Source organism: Hyperolius riggenbachi, chromosome 1 (genome assembly GCF_040937935.1).
Source record: "Hyperolius riggenbachi isolate aHypRig1 chromosome 1, aHypRig1.pri, whole genome shotgun sequence".
NCBI lineage: Eukaryota > Metazoa > Chordata > Amphibia > Anura > Hyperoliidae > Hyperolius > Hyperolius riggenbachi.
This window is the reverse complement of record NC_090646.1, coordinates 95,856,320-95,876,259: the sequence shown is the minus strand read 5'-3', so window position 1 is coordinate 95,876,259 and position 19,940 is coordinate 95,856,320. Positions and strand designations below refer to the sequence as shown.

General features: G+C 43.7%; 1 protein-coding gene and 1 long non-coding RNA gene across 3 annotated transcripts in view; one reads left to right on the top strand and one right to left on the bottom strand.

The window, feature by feature from the left end:
* LOC137564033 (uncharacterized) overlaps positions 1-19,829 on the top strand; it is a 26,631-nt gene extending 6,802 nt beyond the window's left edge. The window contains exon 3 of the long non-coding RNA XR_011030495.1: positions 19,755-19,829. This is a non-coding gene — a long non-coding RNA (uncharacterized lncRNA). The remainder of the gene's footprint in view (positions 1-19,754) is intronic.
* EVC2 (EvC ciliary complex subunit 2) overlaps positions 1-19,940 on the bottom strand; it is a 167,990-nt gene that overhangs the window by 106,300 nt on the left and 41,750 nt on the right. For both annotated transcript variants that reach the window (XM_068277224.1, XM_068277233.1), the window contains exons 4-7: positions 19,791-19,841; positions 9,610-9,805; positions 3,971-4,080; positions 2,037-2,093 (exon numbers count right to left, since the gene is read on the bottom strand). In XM_068277224.1, coding sequence (XP_068133325.1) covers positions 2,037-2,093; positions 3,971-4,080; positions 9,610-9,805; positions 19,791-19,841 — 414 coding nt within the window. The remainder of the gene's footprint in view (positions 1-2,036; positions 2,094-3,970; positions 4,081-9,609; positions 9,806-19,790; positions 19,842-19,940) is intronic.

Here is a 19,940-nt window from a genome sequence, read left to right as displayed (position 1 = left end):
AAAAATCTAATTTATGTAACAAAAGGAAAAACTGAGTTAATTTACTTTGTATGGATATTTTAGGTAGTCCTTCATATTATGTAGAAGTGGCAAGAGTATTTAATCAAGATTGTATCATTCATGGGCACCTTAACAGCCAATGGAGGGGCTGTTAGTAAGTAGGAATGCCTCTTTGGCGGTGATCACTTGCCTGGTTCCAACTTGATGTCATGTATACAGGTGAGCTGACAAAGACATTAGCATAAAGGGGCAAAATAGAAGTCAGCTATTCATGGTGCAGACCCCACTAACACTTTGGCTGGGAACTCACTTGGCAGTGCGTGAAACGTCGTCTTTTGTAATTTTTTTTAGCGTTTTCAGTGTTTTTGCTTTTTCCGTGCGTTTTAATGTGTTTGCAGCTCACATATACAAAACGCATTTGTATGCGCTTTGCATATGTTTTTCTATTGCATTTTATGCAAATCCCTAAGAAGTCAACAGGAAATGGAAACAGGAAGTAGAAAAACGCATATAAAAACGCATACAAAACGCATTACATTGCGTCACAATTGACTTTCATTACGTGCGTTTTTGAGAAATATTCAACAAAACCAGCGCTTTTAAAAAACGCAAATGTCACAACGCATACACATGCATTTTTTGATGCGGCCCATTGACTAACATTACATGCATAAACGATGCGTTTTCCGCTAGCGTTTTTGCTTAGTGTGTTCCCTGCCTGACAGCTTTCAGGCTAAACGTTCTTATAACTGCATTTCTACGATAGGCAATTGAAAAAACTGCTTCAGCTAAGTTTTAATAGGCATAGACAGTACACTACATAAATCTCACACAAAACCCATTAGCACAGAACATTACAAAGAAAAGAATGTGAATTAAAGGCAATGGGAATTTAAAAAAAAAAAAAAATCAGCCAGATACTTACACTCTCGAGCTCCCTAAGACTTCCGAAGCCTCATTCGGCGGCAGATAAGGCAGTATTTGACCAAATTGGTTGTATACTGCTACTGAGGGAGCCAGCACTGGAACATGGAGACAGTGAGAGAAGGCTCTACAGGACCCAGAGCCATATCTCTCCTTAGGTAAGTATCCCATTCATTTTAACCACTTCCTGCAAAACTGATGTTTCAAAAGTCCGATTTTTGCACTGTTTAGTGCACAGTGGGTGGTGGGGTTGGGGGGGCTATTTCACCACGCCCACAAGTGTATCTCGATTGTCTGGCCTGCTAAAAGCCTATGGTGGTGCTCCATCCAAGAAGCTCTGCTAACTAAGCTGTAGCTGCATGCTTGTTTCAGGAGTGTGATTCAGACACTACTGATGCCAAAGAGATCAGCCGGACAGCCCGGCAAATAGTATTGTTTAAAAGGAAATAAATATGGCAGCCTCCATATGTCTATTACCTCAGGTTCCTTTTAAGGCTTGGTTCACACCTGAGCCGAATCTCTAATGGCCAGTGCAGTATCTTCTCCAGTGGTCTATTGGAGTCTGGTACCAACTGAAAAGTAGTGTAGAAAATCAGCACTAATATGCAGCAGGAGAACGACTTGCTATGAAGAGAGTACAGGGTGCAAGCTCTTCAGTAGACCATTCCATTTGTGGGAGGAGAACAAAAGCAAAGCACCGCTCTCTTAAAAACCCTTAAATGGCGATAGGGGTACATACAGATCAGGTGTGAGTGTGGGGGAGGGGGGTAGGTGGGGGCAAGGGATACCTGATAGCCTCTTTGCGTGTGTCGCTTCTTCAGAGGCAAAACTGGTAGCAGAGTCTGGCAGCAGATGCGTTTCTACCATAGGCATCTATAGGAAACACATCTGCTTGTCTTGAAAAATCGTGCAGGTCGGGACTTTGTTTATCCCCAACCAAAACGGTTGCAACCTAACACATGTGAACAAACAGATCCTTTTAATAATATAGATTCCATTGAGGTCGGTTCCGATCCGGCAAAATGGATAAAAAGATATTAGCTTTGCATTCTGATGTAAACAGGGTCTAAGAAACATTGTTAAAGGAAACACAGGGACAGTGCAGAACTTACAGTTTCCTCTGCTGTGATGGTAAAGGGAGCCTCAATAGTAAACGTTGATCCAGATACCTGTTGTGATTATAAGAAGACAAGTGTTATAGGGATCCTGAAGCGAGAGAAATATGGAGCTTGCCGTAACGCTCTCACATTTTTTGAAATGTAATTTGAATGGTGGTCATGCTGGACTCTCTTTTCAGGGTTGCCTAAGTTGCATAGCTGGAACAAGCATACAGCTAGATAAGTCAAAATGAGTCAGAACACCTGATCTGCATACTTGTTTTGTGTTACTTGTTATGCCTATGTGTTTTGTTGTCTTGAGAAAGAGGTCCAGGTGGTCTTGGAACATTGGCTTGGTTTTTTTCCAAGAAATAACTGGATTTAAAGAGAGTTTACTAGTCTGCTTTGTGATGAGATGTTGGTAAGGTGGCCTTATTCACCCAAAGCGTCTCGAGCATCCACTATATTGGTTCAGACTCGACGTGTAAATTGCAAGCGTGGGCATAGCAGCTGCTCCCAGGATTCCTGAGGTTGCAGGAAGCCTGGTCCTGTGGGTCTTCAGAGCAGCAGCACAGCGTTATATATTACCTGCCCCCGGTGGCGATGCAGGTCCTCTTCACTCCCCTTCAGCGTACAACAGCCGTGCAGCCAGCCAATCACGAGACATGGGACGGGAGCCACATAGTGATTGACTGGGAGAATGGCACTTGCCCCACAGGACTGGGCCCCTCTGGTTTCCACCCCTCCTGTCTATAATGGTTTGGGGGGGGGGGGGGGAAGCAGACCTCTATGTAGTTACACCCTGTGTTCAAGGTTATACTTTATTGACTGTGCAGCAGGGGAGAAGACTCTGGTGAATTGAAAGGACAACTGAAGCGAGAGCAATATAGAGGCTGCCATATTTATTTCCTTTTAAGCAATACCAGCTGCCTGGCAGCACTGCTGATCCTCTGTCTCTACTACTTTTACCCATAAGCTCTGAACAAGCATGCAGCATATCAGGTGCTTCTCATTTTAATGTCATATCTGACAAGATTAGCTGCATGCTTATTTTTGGTGTTATTCAGACACTACTTCAGCCAAATGGACCAGCAGGACAGCCAGGCAACTGGCATTGTTTAACTACTTAATGACCGCTCCACGCCCAGAACCACTCAACGCCAATTTGCGTGAAGTCCTGGGGGCGAAGATTGCAGGGAATTGCGAGCACTGATGCATGCGCATCTCCACTTGAATGACGCTTCGTCATCAGTATCCCAGCGGTGATCGCCGCTAAGAGAAACCGAGCATCTATTTACATTGTACAGCACTGCGATCCACGGCAGCGCTGTACTGGGGACAGCCGTGACGCTCAGCTGTCCCCCTGGGAGACACAGAGAGCGATCAGCTCTGATAGGCTGATGTCTATGAGAGCCGATCGCTGTGATTGGCTGGCGGGGGAAGGGATACATTTAAACAAAAAATGTTATTTTTATTATAAAATAAATAAGGAAAAAAATAATTAAAAAAAACCACTGCCTGCAGCAGTGATCAGAACGCACCAACAGAAAGCTCTGTTAGTGGGCAGAAATAAAAAGGGGGGGGGGTCAGGGGGAGTCATCTGTGTGCTATGATGTAGTGCTCTGCAGCGAGCTCTGAAAGCTGTAGAGCACCAATTAGTAAAAAATAGCCTGGTCACTAGGGGGGTGTAAGCCTACGGTCCTTTAGTGGTTAAAAGGAAATAAATATGGCAGCCTCGATATTCTTCTCACTTCAGTTGTCCTTTAAGTTCAAGTTCTCTTTAAGATCTCCATGTCACTCACAAAGCTTTATTATACAGAAAAGTCAGACAACAAAGAGAATCAGATCAAGAGGAAGCTGATGTTGGGATGCTCAGGGCAGTTTACTTAACAAAAGTTTATTTTCTGTGAATACTCTGAAGAAAAAAAAATGCATTTAGAAAGCTTTACCTCTGTAGAATTGTGAAAGGTTAGCACAGCGGGGAGAGGATATTTCAGGCCGTCCTTGGCATCTGTTGCGTTTAGCGATGCTACGTATGATATGGAGAAAAAGTCTCCAGCTGTAAGAGAGAGAGAGAGAATCAGGGACTTCTTCCGTGACAGGTCTGGAGGCAGAGGCCAAAAACATGACAAACCGAGGCTCAACTCACTAATTACACTGCTTCCCCCAGTCTCAGTTCTTCCTCACACTTCACATGAGATTATACCAGAGTGGCATTCCTGGCACAGGATTAAATGATTTCACCTCACGTTTTACTGCCTCTCTGTATCAGGCTTCAGTAATATATGCACTAGTATAAGAAAACCATTATTTTATACTCTTCATGTGTAATAATAGACTCCCATAGAGGAGTCCTTATAGGCAACTCAGTATTAAAGTGGACCTAAACTCTTGCACAGGACACACGGAAAACAGAGATAAATGCACGAGGGCTGTGGAGTTGGAGCAATTTTGGGTACCTAGAGTCGGAGTTGGAGTCAGAGGTTTCATAAACTGAGGAGTCGGAGTTGGTTGATTTTTGTACCAAATCCACAGTCCTGGTAAGCATTAGACTAGGGAGTCAGAGTCGGAACCATTTTGGGTACCTAGAGTCGGGAGTTGGAGTCAGAGGTTTCATAAACTGAGGAGTCGGATGACTTTTGTACTGACTCCACAACCCTGAAATACACCCTGTGTGTATTTAGAGAGGAGAGCCAGTCTAATTCCCCCTCATCTTCAAGTAATCACAAGTGTAATTTGATCTCTCAGCTGTATCAACACAGAAACTCTGCAGTCCTCAGTAAGCACAGCTAATCTGTGAACACGGGATGTTAACCTTCCTGGCGGTAACCCCGAATGTAGTTCGGGGTAAGCCGCGCAAGAGGTTTTCTCAGGCCCTGCTGGGCCGATTTGCACAAATTTTTTTTTTGCTGCACGCAGCTAGCACTTTGCTAGCTGCGTGAGCACACCGATCGCCGCCGCCCCACGCCAATTCGCCGCTATCCGCCGCGCCGCCCCCCCCCCTAGACCCCTTGCGCACCCCGCCCCGTCGCCATGAGGACGGGGGAAGCCCTCCAGGAAATCCCGTTCTTTGAATGGGATTTCCTGATTGCCGGAGGCGATCGAAGAGGGTAGGGGGATGCCGCTGCACAGCGGCTATCATGTAGCGAGCCCTAGGCTCGCTACATGATTTAAAAAAAACCCGCTGTGCTGCCCCCTGGCGGTTTTTTGTTTCAATTGTTTTTTATTGAAAAGTTTTGTAGGTGTTACAGTTCAATTATCAACAAGAACAAATTTCAACATTGGAAAACAGAAACAGCATAAAAAGTTTACAATCGACTCATCTTTAACCTGAGCAAGTAAAAGCCAGTTTAACACTAGTAATCTCAACATACTGATCTGTGGGTAGAACAGCTATTACAGTTAATAGTCAGATAAGGAGTTCCTAAACGCTGTCGTACAGGATAGTCCATCTAAAAACTCTAACCCATAAGGGGTCGGGAGAGGACTAGTCTATCATACCTGACCAGTACCTATAGCTATGAAACCTATGCTCCAGCGAGATAGGTTTTGCTAATTACCTAGCATAAGCTAGGGTCAGCTCATTAGGTTCTAGTTGCGACAGGAAGTGCCAACGTGTGAAATAGAAAGAGGAGTATGTTCACATGTAATCAAATTCACAGACTTATTCAAGTAAACATCTAGTGTCTTAACATCCACAATGCTATCATAGTAAAGACAGGTCAAAAGATAAGCAGTGGTTATATAGAGATTAGAAGAAAGTATAGAAGGTAAGAGTTAGAGAGAAGAGGGAAGGGACAGTAGAAGAGGGTTCCAGGGACGAGGGCCGCCATCCTTGCTTATGCGAGAGACCAAGATCCGATCATTGATTGTGCACCATAGCTATTTGTTCAGGAGTTAATAAGTAAGCTATCAGTGGATCCCAAATTTTATGGAATTTTTTCATGCTATCATTCATACGGGCTCTCAATTTCTCAAAGAACAGGATATTTCCGAGTCTATTTTTGACCGCCTCAAACGAGAGGGATTTAGTATTCCAAGCCGCTGCTATTTTAATTTTAGTTACTGTGAAGATGTAGTTAATGAGAGCATTTTGGGCCGGGGAGAGGGATGGATATGGGCAACCTAGAAGGACATGGAGAGGGTTCCGCGGGACTGGGGCGTTAATCAAGGATGAGGCCCAGCTGCAAACTCTAATCCATAGTCTACGTATTTTTTTACAATTCCACCATATGTGAGCGAACGATCCTATCGTCTTGCACCCTCTGAAACAGTTCCCTGAACATTCTTTATTGTATTTGGCCACCCTCTGGGGGACCAAGTACCATCTAAGTGCCAGGGAGGTTAACCCTCTGTCTGCTACCATGAAAGCAGGAAGTAGACACACTGCAGATTTATTACAGGATTTGTAACAGCTGTCACAAAGAAATGTCTTCCTTTAAAGGTTATTATGCTGTTGCTTATCTTTTAGAGCAGAGAGGAAGTTCCGTGTTCAGGTCCACTTTAGCTCCTATTTACAAATATACATAAAAGTTGTGTATGACCCATATTTGAACAATAAAGCTTAAACCTTATGTGTATAAAAAACCAAGTAGAGCAACAGTAGAGCTCGGGCCCACTAGAAATCGCAAACCACTAAATAAAAACACTAGCATTTCCAAGAGCGATAGTTTCACAACCAGCACTTTGCAGAGCAATTTCAAGGTATGCGACTTTGAGCCCTGCAGTCCTTGAATGAAAAACGCTCTGAAAATCTTGTAGGCCCCATGACTGCCATTCAGGAAACTGCAATCATTCCCGTGCAATCACCGCCACAGGCTTCTATCGCCCAAGTGCTTTTAAAGCACTCCAGGAAGTGCACCTAAGGCCCTGTTCACACCCGCAATTGCGATTTTGCATTAGTTTTTCAGGGGATTTTTATGAGATTGCATTTAGCGATTTAGAGAATCTTCACGCAAACCACAGGAAAACGCTGTATGCAGGAAGCTTACCATAAGATTACTTGTGCAGCAGCGCTTTAAAGCGCTAATCGCGGCAGAAAAGCGTCGGACTGTGAATGGGCCCTAAAGGTACAGTTCTATAATATGTGTACTAAGCGGTCTTTTGCATTGTCTCAAATGTTTTCATTGGTTTGGGATTTGGGGCGAGAGGAATGAATTGGCGGCACTGTCATTTTTTAATACAGATAAAGCTTACATTTTTTCACTGCAAATATGCGTTACATCCAAAACTTTCTGTATATTTGCAAATTCAGCACAATGTGCAAATGTAATTTTGTTATGCACATAATGGAAGCAGTCGGGGAAACAGACAATGTACTCTGGCTCTTCACTCTTAGTTTTTTTTTAGGTGTCATTCATAAAACGTATAGGGGTTCCCAGAGATTCTTTTTTACCTACCTTTGTCAGTAATAACAGTAGGAAGATAGATAGCAACACAGTGGACTGTAATGCTGGGAATACACGGGTCGGTCCTGCGGCCGATTAGCCGCCGGATCGACCCCAGCCGCGTCCCACCCTCCTCCGCGCGGATCGATTGCCGCTCGTCCCCGCCAGCGCTTCCTTATCACCGCTCGATTCCCTGCCATTGTCCGCCAGCGGGGATCGAGCGGGCGGGAGTCGAGCGGCATGATCGGGTCAGCTGAATATTATCAGCTGGCCGGATCAGCTGGTCGATACACGGTAAAGAAACGTACCGTGTATCCCCAGCCATAACGTAACATACAGGAATCACTCGGCTCTTTGGGATGCGGCACAAAATAATATTTGCAAAACTACAGAAGAATAAGGTAAAAAAATATTTTGATTGGCTGATACCCAGAATTAGCAGAAATATACTTTTTGTTTTTAAAGATGAATTTATAAACCCGCCATAAACTTCGGGAAGATTGTTAGCCCTGCTTTCCATTTCCAGTTTATTTAAAGCGGATCCGAGATGAATAACTATAACAAGTAACTTGTCTATATATCTTATCTAAAGTTTAGATAGTTTACACAGCACATCTAGCTGCAAACAGCTTCAGTAGAATATGATTATTTCTTCCTGTGATACAATGACAGCAGCCATGTTGTTTGTAAACATTACACTCAGGCAAGCTTATCTGCATCTTCAGCACTCAGCCTGTGAAAAAACCTAATCCCCCCTCCTCCCCTCTGCCTCTGAAATCTCTGGCTAGTAATACCTCCCGCTCCTCCTGCCCAGACTGAGCTCCCATGAGCCCTTGCTACTGTCTGAAAATGCCAAGGCTCTCTGAAAAGCTGTGGGCTTATTTAGTTTATAGGGAATTAGAGTATTAAACCAAAAATTAAAAAGTATTTGGCTTGAGGAATGCCCTATAAACTATAGGAAAGGAACACAATTATGCAATGAGTAAAAGTTCTCAGATCCACTTTGTTTAATTTGACTTAAACGGCTCTTTTTCACTACATGCGATTATTCCAAACCGATTTTACATGCGATTCCGATGCGATTTACATGCGATTCTGATTCTTGATGCAATTACAAAATCCCTGCATGCTGCATTTTTCTTCTTGTGTCGCTTGCATCCAACGGAAAATAGAATCGCAAATCGGAATCGTATTGTGCTTTGCAATGTAAAATAAGCCACATGCTGCATTTTTTCTGTGTTTTTCTTCTTGTTTTGCCGGCATCCACTGAAAATTGCAAATTGGAATCCTTTTACACTGCAAATCGCAATTCCAATTTCCGGTTCCGATTTTCACTGGATGCTAGCAGCACAAAAAGAAAAACTCAGAGAAAATGTAGCATGCAGAACTTTTTTAATTGCATCAAAAATCTAAATCGAAATCGTATGTAAACGCGCATTAATATCAGAATCGCATGTAGTGTAATGGCTGATAAAACACCATGCAATTTCCCGTCAGATAGACGGGTCGAATTGATTATTTCTGACAGATCCAATCTGAATTCCGATAGTTTTTCCTGATTGATTTTCCGATCACTTCTATACAAAATCGATCAGAAAAAACGATTGCAGAGCAGTTCAGACCTGTCAGAAATAATTGATTCAACCTGTCTATCTAATGGGAAATTGCATGGTGTGTACCACTCATAAAAGAGCCCTACAAGAAGCCAAAAGCTGATTTCCTATTGGTTGCTATAGAATACTGCTACTCCATGCATCGCCTTTCTGAATGAACCTTAATGTTTGATAATGTTCCTGACTCAAGTATCTAGTCATGTTCTCCAAACGCATTTATCCAGCTTCCTCTTATCTCCCCACACGACACCTTTGAGGAGCCAGAATATGCTCAGCTTCCTCTGGTATTCAATATACAACTGTCGTAATCCCACGTTTGGCAATCACAGCAATGAATGGAGGGAGAACAAAGTGGTGTGATTATGCCATATGCTGCGCACATTCTCTCATTCTATAAATTGCTGCTTTTTCCCTCACATCAGTATTATAGACATAGAAAACTTCTGTTATGACTTGTAGGAAATGAATCTACTATTGTGCATATGCCGGCTCCCCACGCATGGCGTCGGCGTCTGCCGCCTCCAGCGCGGTGAGTCTTCGCCATAACGAGGTTTCCAAAGCTTAGTCATGAAACTATCATCATTTTACCTGACAGAGAGTCTTTCCTGAAGATCTGCACTCCATTGATGGTGGCGTTGCTACTGTAGTTGAGGCTTTGGATGACTAGGCCGGAAATGTTGTCGGAAAGGCTAAGACTGAACAAGTTCATGGCTGAAGAGGGTGCAGCGGGGTTATTCGTGAGCAACGTGATGGTCGCACTTGAGGGGTCTCCATGATTGTCCACCTGTGGACAGAAGGATATATCAGTACTGTAGATAAAGAGATAAAATCATTGTTTCATGATAAAATATGAAAAAAGCACAAAAAACCTAGCTGACTCTTGGGTGAATGCAAAAGTACTCTTTAATAATTTAAGTTAGATAAATATATGACTAACACATCACAAACTTAGTCATATATTTATCTAACTTAAATTATTAAAGAGTACTTTTGCATGCACCCAAGAGTCAGCTAGGTTTTTTTGTGCTTTTTTCCATTTCATATTGCTGACATGGTGCATGTGGAAGTCAATATAAGCTGAGAAGAATATGTTGTGGATTTACTAAACATTATTTTGGGGTTTTTCGCCATCTGGGTTCCCTTCCTCTAGTTTTGATTCATGATAAAATATACCTGACGTGAAAGAAATCTATAAAGTACCAAGGCTCACATACTTTTTAAGTGGACCTGAACTCTTGTACAGGACAGGAGGAGAACATAGAGAAATGCACCCTGTATGTATTTAGAGTTTAGCCTGTTTAATTCCCTCTCATTTGTGACTAATAAGTTGCAATTTTACTTTTCCCCTGTATTACCTGACTGCCTACGGCAGAGATGGCAGATAAGCTAATTTGGAAGCACAGGATGTTAACAATATGACTGCTTCCATGAATCAGGAAGTAGAAACTGTGCAGATTTATTTTAGGATTTGTATCAGCTGTAACAAAGAAATGTTTTCTATGTAAAGGTTATTATGATATCTTTTAGAGCAGAGTGGAAGCCCTCCGCCAACTGAAGAAGTTTGGAATGGCCTAGGAACTACTGACCAGCTTCTACACCACCACCATTGAATCTGTCCTCTGTTCCTCCATCCTGGTCTGGTATGCTGGCTCCTCAACCAGGAACAAATACAAACTACAGAGGGTCATCAGATCAACAGAGAAGATAATTGGGAAACACCTCCCTGTAACGATTGATGTCAGCAACACAGATTTTTCTGATTATTGGTGATCTGCAGTATCACCAATAATACAGATACTATACCTGATTATGTGGTGATCTGCAGAATCACCAATGATGTTAGTATAGCTAGACACGGGACAACCAATGTGGGATTGGGTTTTGGTGCAACAGTAATGAGAAGAGGAGATCTCCCGAGGAGCGGGAAATTCAGACTACACTACAGCCAAGGATCTCCTGAGGAGCAGGAGATTCAGACAATACTGCAGCCAGTGGACACCTGAGGAGCAGGGACCACTGACTGTACTGCAAGGATGATCACCTGAGGAGCAGGTGATTAAGACTCTACTGCAGCTAGCGGACACTTGAGGAGCAAGTGTTACAGACAGTGCTGCAAGGGCTGGTCGCCTAAGGAATAGGTGACAGCTCTTAGAGATTCCTCACTAATGGCTAGGCCCACTAGTGAGGACAGGAAGGTCAGACAAGCAGGGTAGGCAACGTATGGACAGATAAAGTACAAAGACGGAAGGCTGATTCGATGTTTAGGTTCATGCAGAGTCGGCAACAATAATCAGATAGGCAGAGGTACCGAATCAGCAAACAGGAGAGTAGTCAAGGAAGCAGAAGGTCATAACAGATAAAAAATAGCAATGTAGCAATATCCTAGTCTAGGTGTGAAGTACTTGGTTTCAACACCTGGGATCTAGACTAAGGTATAGTACACAGATAACACAATGCAATTAGTACTTTAAGCTATCAACGGAAACTGGCTAAGTGTGGATCCCCAGCTCCTGCTGGTTCTAGCACATTTTGGGATCTGACTAAGGTCTGAGCGCTAACATGTTAGCATTTGCAACAGCAGACAACCAGCAACTGACAGGTAGGTCCTATATATCCTCAGAGCGCTCCACAGCGCCGCCCCAGCCACTCAGCCAATCCGGAGCACTACTGGAGTCAGCTGACTGGCTGATCAGCTGACTCCTCTTTTACTTGTATAAAGGTCCTGTCGCCTGGCGCACGTTCGCGTAGCTCTCAATCTATGTGCACTAGAAGGACCAGGCAAAGCAGCAGCATGTAGCTGCGCGGCAGAGGCCGGCGGCTGATACGCGGAGATAGCCGCCATGCCGCTTGGCCATGCGGCGGTATCTCCGCTATCCTTAACCCTCCCCCAGCTTGACCTCCTTCACAACTCCAGACTGCGCTCCAGACCCATGAGGATTGCCAACGACCCCTCACACCCTGGCCACCGCTTCTTCTGTCGGCTACCATCAGGCCACAAGTTTCGAGCCATCTCCATCAGAACGCCAAGGCATGGGAACTCCTTTTTCCCTTTGCTGTCAACCTCTTGAACTCCCTTCCATGCTTTCCCACATCCAGCGCCAACTCACCTCACTTTCTTCTCCCCGTAAAGTTGCGGCCGCTGAATCATTATGCCTGGTACACACAATAAGATTTTTTGGCAGATTTACTGCCAGATAGATTATTTCCACTATGTCCGATCTGAATTCATGATCAATTTTCTGTTCACTTCCATGGAAAATCGATTGGAATTCAGATCGGTCATGTTGGAAATAATCTATCTGGCAGTAAATCTGCCAAAAGTCTCATTGTGTGTACCAGGCATTAGACTGTCTAGGGAAACCCTGTTTTTGTAATGTATCTTGTTGTCTTGCCGACACCGCTGTTCATTGTGCTTTATTGTTTTATCTATATTCCTATTTTTACTCTGAGCTATGTAAGTGTCAAACCCAATTCTGGGCACAAGCCAGTCATGCTTGGCGAATAAATATTTTCTGATTCTGAACTAGCCCTAACTTGGATTAATTATCCCATCAAAAGGAACACTGCAAAATGTTCAAAGTATTATTAAAGATTTTAATTCTTCTACAAAAAAAAATATTTAGCCTGATTAGTTATGCCAGAGTTCCTTTATAATACATGACTGCAGACGTGAATGTTGTCATCATTTGAGGTGAGCTGGCAAGGAACAAGAGCGGCAGCTCTGAGCTGAACATAATAAACGAGGCTGCATGTGATTGTGTATCGGTAACAGAAAGACAGCAGCTAATGTCAGCTCTAAAAATAACCTCTACATACAAATAGCCGTTTGCATAATGATGACTTAATCAGTGAAAGGTGTTCCGAAGCATCCTGAGAATAAGTGAGGGAGACAAATTAACAATGAAGTGTAATCAGAGTGAAATTGTTACCGGCTGTGTGTAGATAACAACTGACAGAAACCAGGGCTCAGATCCAGCTCACAAGAAATAAAAAAACAGGTAGGTATGGTCAAAGAGTGCCTGCTGGTCAGGCCTGGATTTACATCACAGAAGCCTATAGGTACAGATATCCTGGCACCCTAGACTTCACCCTCCATGAACCCACAAACCCCCACCGAACTGCATCGCAAGTGTGCTGGCTGGCCCTGCTGTCACCTCTCCCTTTGTTTCCCTGCCAATCATAGGTAGCTACAGGTGCCCCTTAATATTAGGTAACCAGAAGTACTTTCAATATTAAGTAGCTAGAGGTGTCCCCAAGTATTAGGTAGCTAGAGGAACCTCAGTATTAAGTAGCTAGAGGTGCCTCTGACTGAAGGTAGATCGTGTCAGTGGAATGCCGAGAGCAAAGTGAGTAACTTCTCATTTACACTCTCATCAAGACTCTGAATAGGGAAGGAGGGAGGGAGGCGCTCTGGGAGAGGAGCGAGCCGCCTTTCATCAAGCGCCTGTAGGCAAGTGTCTACAGTGCCTTACAGTAAATCCGGCACTGCTGCTGGTTCTTAAAGAGGCTCTGTAACAAAAATGCCATCCTTTTTTCTACCATCCTACAAGTTCCTAAACCTATTCTAATGTGCTCTGGCTTACTGCAGCACTTTCTACTATCACCGTCTCTGTAATAAAACAATGTATCTTTCCCCTGTCGGACTTGTCGCCCTGTGTCTGGAAGGCTGCCAACTCTTCCGTGCTGATCTGTTATGCACACCCCTCTCCAGGCCCCTCTATGCACACTCCAGTGTGTGTGTGTTATTTACATAAGCCAGCAGCGTCTCTGCTCTCTTATCAGTGAAAGAGAGTTGGATAAAAATCCTCCTCTGTTAGGCTGTGAAAGGAGCTGGCTGACACATACTGAGGAATTACAGACAGGGCAGAGCTGTCTGCAGGAAGAACCGATCAGCCTCACAGCCTGTCACTAGTATTCAGTGGATGAGAGCTGCAGGGGGACAGACAGAAGGTAAACACACAAGTGATCTCTTGAGATTCAAAAGGAAGGCTGTATACAGCCTGCTTGTGCATGGATGTATTTTCTATGTGTGGACATACTGTACATCAACCTACTTCCTGTTTTGGTGGCCATTTTGTTTGTTTATAAACAAACTTTTTAAAACTGTTTTTGACTACTTTTAATGCGGTGGGGAGCAGCGAAATTGTGGCAGAGGGGAATAGGAGATGTCCCTTAACGCACTGGTATGTTTACTTTTGTGCGATTTTAACAATACAGATTCTTTTTAAAGTTTGAGCCAGCCAGTGGAATGATTAAATGAACCATTAAAGCGAACCTGAACTCAGAACTTCCTCTCTGCTCTAAAAGATAAGCAACAGCATAATAGCTTTTACAGAACAATATTTCTTTGTTACAGCTGATACAAAACCTGCAATAAATCTGCAGTGTGTCTACTTCCTGCTTACATAGAAGCAGACATAGGGCTAACATCCTGTGTTTACAAATTAGCTGCTCTGTCGAGGCAGCCAGCTGGCACAACTGAGAGATCAAATTACAACTAGTGATTAGTCACAGAAGAGGGGAATTAGACAGATAAGCTTGCCTCTGTGTAATGTTTACAAACAACATGGCTGCTGTCATTGTATCACAGGATTAAATAATCATATTCTATTAAAGAGAACCCGAGGTGTGTTTAAAGAATGTTATCTGCATACAGAGGCTGGATCTGCCTATACAGCCCAGCCTCTGTTGCTATCCCAAACCCCACTAAGGTCCCCCTGCACTCTGCAATCCCTCATAAATCAAAGCCATGCTGTGAGGCTGTGTTTACATCTGTAGTGTCAGTCTCAGCTGCTACCCCGCCTCCTGCATAGCTCCAGTCCCTGCCCCCGTCCCTTCCCTCCAATCAGCAGGGAGGGAAGGGATGCAGGCGGGGACTGGAGTTCTGCAGGAGGCGGGGAGAGCAGCAGACTGACACTATAGAGATAAACACAGCCAGCTCTGACAAGCTGTTTGTCAGCAGCGTGGCTGTGATTTATGAGGGATTGCAGAGTGCAGGGGGACCTTAGGGGGGTTTGGGATAGCAACAGAGGCTGGGCTGTATAGGCAGATCCAGCCTCTGTATGCAGATAATATTCTTCAAACCCACCTCGGGTTTTGCTTTAAAGCTGTTTGCAGCTAGATTTTCTGTGTAAACTATCTAAACTTTAGATAAGATATATAGACAAGTTACTTGTTATAGTTAGTTTTTCATCTCGGATCCGCTTTAAGAATCCCCCTACCGCAGCTGTGTCCATAGTAGCGGTTGTGACCGAAGCATAAAGCCCCATCTACACAATACGATTCTTTGTGCGATTCGATTACGATTCTATTTACGATCCGATTAAATCCTACATGTCCGATCCGGATACGATTCGATTTGCCATTGTTTTGGGTAGTATGAACTCTAATTGAACTACTAAACTTTTATAAGGCTGCAGTGGGGTATGGTAAATTTACCGCACCACCCCGCCCCAGTGTGAAAGTGCCCTAAGAGTTTACACATTGTGTATCTTTAGTCCTGCCATGTGATGTCTATGCATAACACTCTCAGTAAACGAACATTCCTCAAAGAGAGATATTGCTTGTTTGGGAGATGGAAACAGCCACTGTCTCCCACAATGCAATGAGGTTCACAGACAGAACTGTCAGGACCATGGTCCTGACATCACACTGTAGGAGGGGTTTCACCACAATATCAGCCACACAGACCCCCCCTAAAGATCTATTTGAGAAAAGGTAAAGATTTCTCGTGGGAAAAGAGACTATCAGCTACTAATTGGGATGAGGTTCAAACTCCTCTATAACAAGAGTGTGGATTCTAAACAGCAACTGTGGCAGTCTGATGCAATCTAAATCAAAAAAGTTAAGCCATTAAATTGAAAATAAAAATAGGAGACTCATTTCCATGTTACTAATGCTCTATTTATCATCCATACTACACGTTCAATCCATTAACTCCTGCGTTATTTTCATTTCAGGTTCACTTTAAGAAACCTATGTCTTAGGCAAGCTTATCCTTTCAGTGCAAAGAATGCTGGGAGCTCTAGAGCAACAAACAAATGAGGAAACCGTTTTCTTCTATGGCATTGTATGCATTTGCTAATACCAATATTAATCTGAATAAACGTATGTCTGTCCGCACATATTTATGTATAGACCCAGCCATCAATTTCCTCCACGTCCAGGAGATTGCCTGCAGGGGGAAGGGATTACCGAGAGCTGAACCGCGGCACACAATTTAGACGTAAACCTGCTCCAAAACATATAAAGCTTATAACAAACTAATTCTGCCACTGAATTAAAATCTCCATTGTGCAATTGGCAAAGTCAATCTAGGGAAAACAATCCGAGCTTAGCAGATTGCATAAAGCTTTGCCATGCTAAATCCTGTCTCTCCTGGGCTGTGTCGGGAGCGGGGAGGTGAGCGCTGTCCCTGCAACTGCATCATTGTGTATTCATGGAATTATCTGTACACAGATTGGGAAATAGGGGTCCAGTGCCACTGGCCTCTATTCAGCATCTAAGCGAGCTATCTCCATTATGAGAAATAATTTATGGCAAGCACATGTTATAAATAGTAAATACTTTGCACTTGACCTCTGCCAAGTACTCTGAAGCAATTGTGAATGAACATTTTAAAGAGAACCAGTCTCAGTGCTGGAACTTGAATGCTCTTTCCTGCAGTGTTATGATGGTGCAAGCATGCATGTCAAAGATTCATAATTGACCTATTTATTAAGTTTTTCCTTACCTCTCACTGTAGCCATTTCTGGGGCTCAAGCTAAATAAAGATACTAAATTTTCTATGCTTCAGCATTGTAATCATGTATAAACATACCTCCCCAACATTTTGAGGAAAAAAGAGGGACGCTTAAAGTGAATCCGAGGTGAAAATAAACTCATGAGATAAACAATTATACTTATCCTCTTACTCCTAAAAATGTCGTATTTAAGTTTCCTAGGTTTTCATTTTTAATATTTAACCACTTTGTCCACTGCTACAGTATATCTACGTCATCTGTGGCACCCTCCAAGCCACAATGACGTAGATATACTGACTTAATTGCAGCCCTGCTGAGCATGATCAGGTGCGCTTCAGAGCGCACCCTCCGTCACAGTCAGCTGCATTACTAATTGGTGGAAGTGAACATGTTCCCTTTTGGCCAATTAGTCCACCCCCTCCCATGAACGATCGCTGCAGTAGTGAACTCTCTGGCTCCAGAAAACCCAGTTGCTGACAACAGCCGCTACCAAATAGATGCACGGTAATCCACTGCCAGTACACTTTAATGATAAGGTTTGTCGATGGTTTGCCATCTTTTGCCACGAATAAGCAAAGTCTGTCATCTGTCCCCCTCCGTTCAGAAATAATAAAAAAAAAACTCCAGCAAGCTGCCTCACTCACCTTACCTCGTTCCTGCGACTATCCTGAAGCCCGAGCCTCCGTTCCTCGCTCTGCATTCAGCCGCGTATTGCCGTCATCAAGCCGGGACCCGGTTTACTGGCATTACGTGGCTGACTGCAGAGCGGGGATCTGACTTCAGGATAGTCGAAGGAACGAGGTAAGGTGAGTGAGGCTGCTTGCTGGAGGTTTTTTTTAAATTATTTCTGCACGGAGGGGGCTGCCTGATTTGGGGCATCTGGCTATCAATAATGGGGAGGCGGGGGTAGCATATGTAAAAGGGAGGTGTACATATTTACTGGGGGGCATCTAATTACCTAAGGGGAGGGGGATTTAATAATTTGGTACATCTGGGTACCTGGGGGGGGGGGCCATAATCATATACTGGGGGCACATTTTGCTATAATGGGGGGCAGCGCTAATCCTGGGGGTACATCTGGCTATAATGGGGTAATCCTGATCCCGGGGACACATATGGCTATAAAGAGGGGCACTATTCCTGGGGGTGCGTCTGTCAATCTATTCTGGGGCTGGCAAACACAGGGGACACGTGGCTGTGCTGGGGGGGCTGATATTGGGGGCACATCTGGCTATACTGGGGGAGGGGGTGATATTGGGGACACATCTAGATATCTATACTGGGGCAACTTTAACTGGTGGCACAGTTTTTATGTCAATAGCACTTTAAATTTCTGAACAGAAATTGGTCAAAATTGAGAAATAATGCATTTTTTTTATTTTTTCCCACTTTTTCCCATTAAAATGCATAGAGAGGAACATTTTACTTGGTACCAAATGAAAACGATATACTGTATAGATCATTTAAGTGGCACGAGTACAGATGAAGTTATTGCTGATTAAAAAGGGACACCGCTAAAGCGTCAAAACTGCTCTGGTCCATTAGGGGAAAACAAGGAAAACAAGGTCTGGATGCAAAGTGGTTAAACAATAAAAAGTAGGTTGAATATTTTACTGTCTGTAATCAATGGCAGCCTATTAAGTGTCCCGGAGTTAGAAAAAGGTCAACAGTTCATGTATTTTATCTCTCCCTGCCCTCAGAAGTTGTATTCTGCCAGGAAAACTTTTATGGCTGTACTTTGCTTATTCGTGGCAAAAGATGGCAAACCATCGACAAACCTTGTCATTAAAGTGTACTGGCAGTGGATTACTGTGCATCTATTTGGTAGCGGCTGTTGTCAGCTACTGGGTTTTCTGGAGCCAGAGAGTCCCCACTGTCAGATGAAACTCTATCTATTGACCAAACTATCAAATGCCTCCCACTTCCCCACTTAGGGCACTACAAGGCAGGCACAAAAGGAGCAGGGCATGGGTGGGCAGAGTGGTGCCATGGGAAGAAAGAGGTTGATTCTGAAGTAGTTTATCATATGAACATGTACCAGTACTGGTGATATCTCAGACCACACCTCAACTTTTTATGTATTTATATTGCAAGATGTCCTGATTGTATTTGTATACATGCTGCCCACTATTTGTTTTGTGCTATGCACAGCACTACGGAAGATGTTGGCGCTATAGAAATAAGAAAAATAAAATAATAATAGCTTGGACAGGAGAGCTTTTAACAATTACCATATGTGCCCCACCCTATGTCAAGCCCCACCCATAAGCCCTTTTCTATGTGAGGTTCATTACATGTTCTGACAAATACACTGTACGCCATGTAATGTGCCCACAGCTCATATGCCTCCATTTTTTTTGTGCCCACAGCTTGTTTGCCTCCATTTTATATCACAGCATTTATCACCATGATCCACATTACCACCTAATGGTGAGTGTAAAACAAGCAAACTTAACTTTAAAGTAAACCAGAAGTGATAAAAAACAGTCACATACTCACCTATAGAAGATTCTGGATCCTATAGAGGTGCCTGTGTCCTCTCATGGTCCCCTTGTTCCAGTGCTGGCATCCCCATTGCACGTATTCAACCAACTGGTCAAATATGCCTTTGGGTAACCTCGGAAGCCTTCAAAAAGCAATTGGGTCCCTGAATGCTTCCAAAGAAGGGCAGCTGCGTGTTGTGCATGCATGAGCACACTCTCACACACACTCGCACATGCTCAGTACTGAGCCGCATATCTTCAGAAACACTTGGGGAGCGGAGTGCTTCTAAAGCCTTCTGAGGGCTCCCAGAGGTGGAATATTTGATCTGGGAACATCCCTGGAACGTGGGGACCGAGAGTGGAACTGAAAGGCTCTATATAGGACCCAGAGCCTTCTCTCTCCATTGGTGAGTATCTGACTTGTTTCTTTTAATTCCATTTCAACAGATTTGCATTAACAATTATGAGATTAAAGTAAATGTAAAAAATATTAAAGTTTTGTATGCAGATGGAGACAGACGTGGTCACTTCTCATCGTACTTACAGCTGCACATTTCTGGAAGGTCACACCTCCAGCGGAGGACACAGCTCGTACCTGGAAAAACAGCATTAACAAAAATGTGAATGAATGTAAGAATTGGGTATCAAGTAAACAAACAAACCGAAGCACTGCATAGAAAAATCTGCTGTGTCA